General features: G+C 57.2%; 1 protein-coding gene across 1 annotated transcript in view; it reads left to right on the top strand.

The window, feature by feature from the left end:
• Positions 1–6,086: 6,086 nt before the first annotated feature.
• The window catches only part of CDX2 (caudal type homeobox 2), a 6,345-nt gene continuing 2,208 nt past the window's right edge, over positions 6,087–10,223 (top strand). Inside the window, exon 1 of the mRNA XM_042783407.1 lies at positions 6,087–6,737. Coding sequence (XP_042639341.1) covers positions 6,087–6,737 — 651 coding nt within the window. The remainder of the gene's footprint in view (positions 6,738–10,223) is intronic.

Here is a 10,223-nt window from a genome sequence, read left to right on the forward strand (position 1 = left end):
TGAGGGATGCCTGGAAAAGTGAGAGGAGGTCTGGTGGTACAATGGTTAAGGCATTAGGCCACTAAGCAGAATGTCAGTGGTTCCAACCAACCTACCAGCTGCTCTGCAGGAGAAAGAGGAGGCAGTCTGCTGCTATAAAGATTGACAGCCTTGGAAACCCTGTGGGGCAGTTCCACTCTGTCCTCTAGGGGCGCTGTGAGTCAGAATCGACTCTACAGCAGTGGGTGTGGTTTGGGCTTTGCTTCTGTGAAGATTGACGAAGATTGACAGCCTTGGAAACCCTCTGGGGCATTTCTGCTCTGTACTATGGGGTCAAGGCAGAATGGACTTGGTGGTGGGTTTGGTTTTTGGTGAAAATGAGAGCTGCAGAGGGCATGGACTGTGGTCAGAACTGTTCCAAGAGCAGAGCTTGTGTGTCCTGGTACTATCTCGGGGGCATGGGGCAGGGAGTGCAAATTGCAGCCCCATGGACCATGCTGTTTGGCTTTGTGTTGGGGAGAGCAGGCTCCCAGAGTGACGTCAGTAGCTGTAACAGTAGCACCACCATCCGTTACTGTTCTTATTGTGAAGTGCCACTGAGTTAATTTCCAGGCACAGCAACCCCTGTTGGACAGAACTGTCCCATAGGGTTTCTAGGCTGGGCCGTTTGAGGGAGCACATTGCCAGCTCTTTCTCCCTTGGACCTGCTGGCTGGATTTGAACCGTCAACCTTTCCATTAGAAGCCACGTGCTTAAGGTGTTGCACCACGGGAGCTCTTTCATTCCATTTGTAGGGACTTGACTGGCTAGCTGTGGGACCTTGGGAAAAATCACCCACCTCTCTGTGCCCCCAAGCCCTACTCCCTGTGAAATGGATGGGTCCCACAGAATCAAGGACCTTGCCTACCATTTAGAGAAAGCAGTCTGCCAATGGGCCCAGAGACTCAGGAGAGCTGGCCCTTGCCAGAGTGTGTCCCCCTAGACACATCCAACAGACCCTGTAGGGCTTCCTGGGAACATATTTCCATACGATAAACAAAGGCCATTCCAGACAAGGGATGATGGAACAAATGTTAATCGAAGGCCCTCTAGTCAAAGCCACGTGGTAACATTTGACTTGTGCTCTCAGGGGAGCCTTGTTCTTGCACAGAGAGTTTTCCTCTGGGGCGGAAGCTCGGCTCCCAGGACAGCACTACTCCATAAGATTCCAAGTGCCGTTTAGGGCTTTCAACCCTTTTCTGCCCTCATTCATCGACCCAGAATTTGAGTGTGGTCTGAAATGCCTGAATAATGATCGTAGGGTCTAATTTCAGAAGAAAGAAAAAAAAAAAAGGAGGAAAACAAAAAACACTACCACCATTTATTTGCATATTTTACCCAATGAGCGGGGAGCTCTGGTAACATAGTGGTTAAGACACTTGCCTGCTAACCAGACGGCTGGCGGTTCAAACTCACCAGCCACTCTTTGGAAGAAAGGTTGGGCAATCTACCTCCGTAGTGATACTGCCTCAGAAACCCAAGGAGGGGTCGCTAGGAGTCGGGTTTGACTCCACGGTACAAAACAACAACAACAACAACCCAACGAGCAAAACCAGCTGTCCTGGAATTTCTTTGTTCCCCACATATCCTGGCTTTGAGGTATATATTGGGCAGAATAGCAAGGAAAAAAAAAAAAGTGTATTCCCTGCCTGAGATCAGAAAGCTTGGCCATCACTCCATGACAGGAGTGAGGCACTCATTTTGCCTTATGCATGTACCTGTCTTCTTGCACCTGGTCCCTGAATGGTAAACTCTAGTCCATCAAAGATCTCCCACAGATTCAGGAACATTCCCTCAGGTAGAGAGGACCAGACCCCCGCTTTGCTTGGGGAATAACTTGATTCACTCGCTTGGATGGGAGACATCTGCTCCCGTAAATGGCATCTGGGCAGCTGTGGGCATCTGCAGTTCAGCCCAACAATGATGGGGCTGGACAGGTGGTGCCCCCCCAGAGGCCCCACAGAAAGGACACTGCTATTGATTACCTTCCCAGAGCTGTTAGCTGAGTGGGCTGAGCTGGCCTGGGAGGTGGGGGGGGCTGGGGTCAAACCATCCTTTGTTGGGCCTCCCTTTGTGTGAGCTTCTGTTTGAGTGCAATGGCTGACGGATCCCTTACCCTCCAAATTAAATAGAAAGCGAGCCATTTGGCCAGAGCAGTGTAGACCGCCAAGCTGACTCAATTTATCAGGTATATTCTCTCTCTTCTCAAGCTTCTTTAATTGTCCTGAGAACCCAGGTCAGGGCAGGGTGGGGGTTTCCCATCCAGGGGAGACAAGGGTATATGGAAGGGCTGTAATATTTTGGAGAATTTCCTATTTCCTTGATCTCACAGGGTTGACAAAATAGACTTGCATGTTAAGGTGGGTCGTTAAGACGGCCTGCCCTATCTGGGTTGCAAGGGTCACCGGGCTTCTAGTTTCCAGGAGCCAAAAATATGGGGCAGAGCAGGGTCCCCCAAGCTGGAGCAAACACTATGGACCTTGGAGCAGGGCTCTGTGTCGATGATCTATGGAGTCTAGGAGCGTCTCATTTCTGAGCAGCCCGCCCCTTCTGTCTGCCTCCTGTTCCCCACCCTCATCCCCACCCCCTGCCACTGCTGCCTTGGACCCTGAAAGCCCGAACCCCCTCCCAGGAGTGTGCAATGGTTTCTGGGAGCTGCGATGTCAGTAACAAAGACATCCCTTTGAACATCTGGTCTTGGCTGCAACTTGGGTCTTCCTGTCTTGCTTTCTGCACCTGGATGAGGGTCTCTTTCTCCCCAACCCTTTGCCCAAAGTTCTAGCCCCAGTTCTGTGGGGCCCAGGCTGCAGCTCCAGCCTAGCCCAGCCTCCCCAAGTGTTTTGTTAATGGATTCTTAGGCTGGCCGTGACCTGGAGACTCTGCCAGGCCAAGAGGGCCAGGCCAGCGGGGCTTGGGGGTACATCCCTGTCCCTTTCTGGGGGGGGTTCTTGGCTCAGGCTGCAGGACAGGCAGCCTAACTTTGAGAAATCCATCCAGTGCATTGGGCCTAGGGCTAAGGACACGCTGCATGGGGCCCTGGTGTCCAACATGTCGCTCTCATGGGCGCACGCACCTGCGCTCCAAGGCTGGAGGAGCCCGCCTAGAGGAGCCATGTTGGAGGTACCAGATTCAAATGCCACGAAAAAAGCCACATAGCTGTCTTCCCATCGGCCACCTGCTCCTCTTTGCTGTGTCACCCAGCCACTGCCACTGCAAGGGGTCCAGCTGGGTCCTCTCTTGGCTGAGGGGGAGACATTTTCATTCTGAGAAGCCGGTCGAAGAACAAAATTTTCCAGCTCCGTTTCTGTCACCAAATAGCCCAGACCCCAGGACCACAGGCGGGGAACTCTGCTACTGCCACTGTCACCAGGCCCCTTTTTACAGTAAGAGACATCAATGGTTGTTTCAGGGTTTCCTTTCCTGGCCCTGCACAGCCCAAGCAAACCTGGGGGTTCCCGGCCTCCCAGCCGGTCCGTCTGGGGTCTACGGGCGGGCCCCCCCAGCCCGGGCCACTCCCCACGGAGCCGGGTGTTCAGGCCCGGGCTGTTCCCCCGGGCGAAAACAGAGACACAGCTGGAAAACCCGGACAATTAGCCAGCGGCCGGCGGCCAGGGCCATAAAAAACGCAGGAAGCGGCCACCTCGGGGCGGAGGGGATGGCTGTCCCCAATAAAGTGATTGTTCCAAAGAATGCTAGGATTCCGAAGACACAGGCTCGAGCCTCGGCCTGGGCTTTGAGAATGCAGAGTCTTGGGTGGGGGTGGGGGGGAGGCAGAAAGAGAGAATGTGTCTCCAGGAACAGGAGGTTTTGTAGATCAAAAGTTCCCAGCTCCCGCTGCTTCACCTCCCCCAGGCCCACCCCTTCTGGACTGAAGACAGCCCCTTCCTTACGCCCAGCACCTCTGGGTTCTGTAATGGGATTTGCAATTTATTTCCGACAGTATTTCGAGGGATGGTCGATGTCTTTCGGCTGTCCGCGCCTGGCCAGGGAGGGCCAGACTCAAGGCCAGCTCGTCTCCCGCTTCTGCAACAGGCCGCTCCCCACTCGCGGGTGCAGCAGAGCCGTGTCCACCCCCAAACACACACACACACACACAAAGTGCGCATACAACCGGCTTATTTTTCCTATTCTTCCTTAGGACACACAAGGGGCCGAGGAACCGGCAATGGCAGGATCCCACAGACTCAAGCTAGTCTCAATCCTGCCGCGGCCTATCGGCCCAGCACCTGGTGGGTGTCTGATATAAAGTGGATGGACAGTAGGACAATTGTAGTTTTGTCCCTGTTCCAGGGAAGTGTGAGGGGCAAAGGGGATAATGAGGACTGGAAAGTGCTCCAGAAATGACAGGGTTAGGTGATGGGCGATGAATACACGAGAGAAGCGCTTGGCAATGGGAACCGACGAGTGCAGGTTTCCAGGGGCGAGTCAGCGCGTTCCCCGAGCGCTCAACGCCACGCAGTCCGCCTGCCCAGCCCTGCGGGCCAGCGCCACGATCCTCAGTCCCGAGTCTGGCGGCGAGGAGGCCGTCTGCGCTCGCAGGCCCACTCTCCGCGGCCCGATCTGGCCGTCCCTGGCCCTGGCCTGGGCCGCTCCAGTCAGGCCACTTCTAGCTACTGGCCCGGGGGACGCATCGCTGCGAAAATCACTGGGGGCCCTTTCTCAGCCCTTCCCTACTCCCCACTTCGTGCTTCAGCAAAGCCACATTTAATAATGGTTAATAATGGCAGGGTTTCCCTTCGCACTCCTCACTGATGGAAAGGCATTGTTTGGGAGAATGGTTTACTTTGCAAAGGAGAAAGTGTTTTTGAGACACAGGTTTGTTGTGAGAGGTACAAATACCCAGTGCTTGTATAGCTGTGACGTCCGACTGTTGAAAACACCTAGGTAGTATACGGAGAAATCCTAGGCATGATTTTACTCGATCTTTCTTTAAGTATAATGAACATGGACATGCTGCTTACTGAATTATCACAAACTGGACACCCAGTACCCTACCCAAGAGCCACACATTCGTAGATCACTAACATTGACCCCTGCCTTCCCGGATGGCCACTAATCTGACTCCCACCGCAAGCTTTCTATTTTTGTCGTTTCAAAAAGCCCTCCTCCCCTTTTTATGGAGTGTTCAACATAAATACTTAAAGAGAGAGAGAGAGACATTGCTTGAACTTAAACTGCAGCCCAAAGCTAGAGTCACAATTTATCTCCTGATGAGGACAAGTGGTTGTCTTGAGCCAAGAAAAAGAAATGTCTAGAAGCAGCAGTTGTGTGCGCGGGCCGCAGCGGCCTGGGCCAGGGGCGCACGCAGGGCGGGAAGGACGCGCGCGCGGCCCATCTCAAGGGCTAGGCTCCACTCCCGGGTCGCTGGGTCAGAAACGCCGGCATCAAAGAACTGCATCCCCTCTGCTCTTCGGGCTGAGGAGTTTCTTACAGCCCCCTTCCCTGCAAATGCGTAAACACCACAGCCCCCCGTCTCCAAACCCAGATTCGCACCAAGATAGCGCACTCTCCTCTCTTTTGCAAGTCTCTGGATTTCCTTCTTTGAACGTGTAGATTGAAGGTTAAAGTGCACGAGGTTGGAAGGAGGAAGCTCTAAACAATAAAGGTTTGAATATTTAGCTGTGCTCGGGTCGCTGCCCTCTCGCGAGCTCCCCCCCCCCTTATCTTTTAAAATGCAAATCGCGTTCCGGGGGGGTTGTGCGCCGGGTGCGCGCTGCGCCTCGACGTCTCCAGCCATTGGTGTCTCTGTCATTACTAATAGACTCTTGTAAACACGCGTTAATCACGTAAGGTCGTCGGCTTGGGGCTCCGCACGCCAGCCTCTGGCGGGTCTTCCCCGCCTCCGCAGCCAAGTGGGAGGAAAGGCCGGCAGGGAGGGAGGAGGACGGCCAGAGAGAGGGACCGCCGCGGAGGCAGGAGCGCCGCGAAGAGCCCGCGGACACAGCCGGCCCGGGCGCAGCCACCCGCCGTTCCTCTCGCCCCTCGGCCCTTCCCCTTCGTGCGCCCGGCAGCCTTCAGCGTCGGTCCCCAGGCAGCATGGTGAGGTCTGCTCCCAGGCCCTCGCCACCATGTACGTGAGCTACCTCTTGGACAAGGACGTGAGCATGTACCCCAGCTCCGTGCGCCACTCTGGTGGCCTGAACCTGGCGCCGCAGAACTTCGTCAGCCCCCCGCAGTACCCGGACTACGGCGGCTACCACGTGGCGGCCGCAGCCGCGGCTGCTGCGAACTTGGACAGCGCGCAGTCTCCCGGGCCGTCGTGGCCCGCCGCTTACGGCGCCCCGCTCCGCGAGGACTGGAATGGTTACGCGCCGGGGGGCGCAGCGGCCGCCGCCAACGCCGTGGCGCACGGCCTCAACGGGGGCTCCCCGGCCGCCGCCATGGGCTACAGCAGCGCCGCCGACTACCACCCGCACCACCACCCGCACCACCCGGCCGCCGCGCCTTCCTGCGCCTCGGGATTGCTGCAGACGCTGAACCCCGGGCCGCCTGGGCCCGCCGCCGCCGAGCAGCTGTCCCCGGGCGGCCAGCGGCGGAACCTGTGCGAATGGATGCGGAAGCCGGCACAGCCGTCACTCGGGAGCCAAGGTGAGCGGCGGCGGCCCGCCGAAGGGCGCCCTAGGAAGGGCCCGGCCGGCCGCGCTCACAGGGGCGTCCCGGGCTTTGGCCCTCGCGGCTTCTCTAGCTCCGGCGCGGGGATTGCAGAGGGGATACTTGGGGTCTCGTCACAACTCTTCAGTTGAGGGCGCAGGAGAGAGTGGGGCTCTACCCACTTCCTGGTCCCCGGGGACCCTCATTCACAACCTCGGGACGCCTTCGGGCAGCTCCCGGGAAAGTTGGCGTGAGCACGGCCGTCCTAGAGTGGAATCAGTCTCCCCAGCTGCTTGGCGCGCGCTGGGGCGCAGCTCTTGGCCTCTGAGGAGAGGCAGCCTGGCCCTCGCCAGCCAGCTTCCAGACCATTTCTCTCCGCGCCCTCCTTCTCCATCAGACTTCCCCAGAAGACAGGTGGCCTGGGGTCTGCTGAATCCCCGGCAAGGGGAGGAGCGCGAGGCTTCCTCTCGGGCCTGGCTTGGCAATTGGGGTTTATTATAGGGATGGGGGGAGCTCTGGTAGCATAGTGGCTAAGGCACTTGACTGCTCACCAGAAGGCTGGCGGTTCAAACCCACCAGCCACTCCTCGGAAGGAAGGTTGGGCAATCCTACTTCCATAGAGATACTGCCTCGGAAACCCAAGGAGGGGTCGCTATGAGTCGGGGCCGACTCGACGGCACATAACAACAACAACATAGGGATGGGAGCTCCGACGCGTAAGGAGAAGGAAAAGCAGTTGTTGCTGGAGATGAGGGCCCCAGGAACCCAGGGGGAGGAGGCGCGCTTCGGTCTTTGAACCTTTGATCTGCCAAAGGCTGTCTCCCACACAAGAAGTTACTCTAAGCAAAAACTAGAGAGCTTCGAGCAGGAGGGCGTGGGAGTCCCCTCCCGTCTACGGGGACAGCAGGGAGACAGGGAAGAACCCAGATGGAGAGTCAGCCACGGTACCTACCGGGGGATCGTTTCTGCCCAAGCTTCTCGCTAAGGTCTCAGGAATGTGTGCGTGTGTTCGTTCAAGAGGGTTGCTCGGAACATCCATCCCTGCAATGATTCTAGGTTACTCGGCCTGTGGCTTCCTTGACTCCGGGTTCTCCCGGGTCTGGTATGGGGACATGTGTCATGTGGGAAGGAAATGCGAACAAACTGTGGTCGGAGAGGCCCGTTGGCGTCCGTTTTCCTATCCTTGGGCTCCTCCGAGCCGGGCGCGCTTCCGCTAGTGCGCAGGTTACAGCCCATTAGAGCCGTGCAAATCAGACTGGCCGTCGGGGCTTGGCCGTCGGGATGGGAATCTGCGTCACTGGGCACATGCCCGGAGCGTCCCAGTGGGAAATGCGGCCGCCGGAGGAGAAGGGCAGAGGGCCAAGCCTCCGGGAGCCCCGGGGCGTCAGCTGGGCTGCGGCCCTTCACTCTGAGAAGGCGCCCCTCTGCAGCCGAGCACGCCGAAGGCCCCATGCTGTAGAAAGTGGGGCAGACTGGCGGGGGGCCCAGGCGGCCCCAGGGAGACTTGTGCCTCAGGGAACAGTGGCCGCGAGCAGGCTTGAGTGAAGAGGTGAGGCCAGAGCGGAGCTGTTGGAGCCCGGGCCGCGGGGTCAGCAGGTGAGAGGCCGCTGTGAAGTCCCGCGCCGAGGTGGCAAGGCCTCGGTCGGCGCCGGGCGCCCTTGTGATGCTAATGTGGGGAGGCCGCGGCTCGCGGGCCGGAGCCTGGCTCCTCTGCGGAGCATCATCCGTCAAGGGGCGGAGACCCGGGTGCGCGGCCCGGCGGGCTTTGATATACACCTTCCCAGCCCTGCTATTGTCTCTTTTAGGGCCCGGAAAGAGGGTGGTGACTTTCGCAGTCAATAATGAATTCTGACAAGTCCCTCTCAACCCTCCCCTCCTCCAAGCCCTCCTTGGTTCCCAGGGGGTGTGGGGCACCTCCAAGGCCCTTGGGGCGCGGGACGCGGAGCGCACAGGCATCTGGTTACCGCCTTCCGGGGCACTAACAGGGCAGCACCCAAACTAGAGCTACTCCGAGGCTCCAAGGCGAGTATGCTCCTAGGGTATTCATTCAGCTCTGGGGGTGCACCTGACGCAGCACCCCATCCCCAGGCCTGGAGGTGCCCTTTGAAGCTCCAACCTGGTTTCAGTGCCAGCCCCGCCTTTCATTATGTGCCTGACCTTCTGTGAGCGTCCTTCTTTGTGAAACAGGCGAATATCAATGCCTCCAGTGCGCTTAAGGCCTTAGCACGTGTGAACGCGCCCACCACGGAGCGGGCGCGCAGGACTTGTTAGTTTCCTTTACTTTCTTAGCGGGGTCGGGGCCGTGGCGCCCATTCACATGCGCCTGCCGGGCCGTGTTTATGTTAATGCGCCTGGCGGGGAGGGGGATGAAAGAGGGAGCCGCCATTTGCTCTGTGGTGGTAATTCAAACAGAATGCGGCTGTTATGAAGGCATTGAAAGACCTTTTCTTTGATAAGATCGTCTTGTCCCTCATTGTTTGTGGCTGTGTTCCCCTTTCAGCGGCTGGGGAGAGGGCCCTCTGATCGGCCCTGTATCTTCCCAGGGCGCTTTTGTTGTGGTTTGCAAAAGGTTTTACCTGAACAAAGTCGGCCTGCGGGGCATTAAACACCTCCAGGCAACTCCGAGACCCCTCAGATCTCCCTAGAGGACCGGCCAAGGGGCAACGGAGCCTGTTCCGGAGCCAGAAAAAGCCGACCTGGGGCGGAACCTTGGCCCGCCAAGGCCCGACCCCCGGCCAGATCCGCAGGGCCGCCAAGCTGGGGCCCTAATGCAACAGTGTCTGCACTATTTGTCAAGGTCCTCCAGTCAGGCAATCAATCCAAGATTTAATATGTTGACTCACTCCAATGAGCGTAGATCACTGGTCAGGATAGCCCTGGCGGGGTTGGCCAGGCCGAAATAAATGAGGGATTAAAAAGAAAAGTGCCCAACACCAAACCTGCTCCAGCCGGATAGAAAATGTCTCCAGTGGGAGGGGTGGGGTTTTCAGGCTGCCTGGATGGGCAGGGGAGGCTCTTGGAATTCCAGGGTTTGAGCTTGGTAGGCTTAGGGGAGGAATCTGGTGATTGGAGGTAAGTGGTGGGCTGCTGAACCCCAACTGCCACTTGTAAAGCCAATAGAAAGTAACCCCTACACACACACACACACACACACACCATCCCTGTTTTCAGGCTGGCTTACCCATCTGCCATAGTTTGAAAATGTGACTTTTTCCTGGAACTCTGGCCACTCAGCCCTGTCCCTCTCTCTTTGTGCTTCAAAAAAACAAACCAAACGCACTGCCATTGAGTCGATTCTGACTCATAGCGACCCCCTTTGGGTTTCCGAGGAGGCGGTGAATCTCTATGGAAGTAGAGTGCTCAGTGTTTTTCCGCGGAGCAGCTGGTGGGTTTGAACCACCAACCTTCTGGTTAGCAGTCAAACACCTTAGGCACTGACTGCGCCATCAGAGTTCCTTCCCTTTGTGCTTCAGTGGCTCTACAGTTTACAAAAAACAGTAACGGTCGAGTCCCACAATCTTCTGTGTGTATGAGGCTTTAAAAATTTTTAAAAAAATTTAAAAACCACGTAACTCCAAGGTTAATGTAGTTGCCACACACACACCATGCGCGCG

This window comes from Orycteropus afer, unplaced genomic scaffold, assembly GCF_000298275.1.
Source record: "Orycteropus afer afer isolate SDZICR_OR568_19922 unplaced genomic scaffold, OryAfe1.0 scaffold01057, whole genome shotgun sequence".
NCBI classification, from domain to species: Eukaryota; Metazoa; Chordata; class Mammalia; order Tubulidentata; family Orycteropodidae; genus Orycteropus; species Orycteropus afer.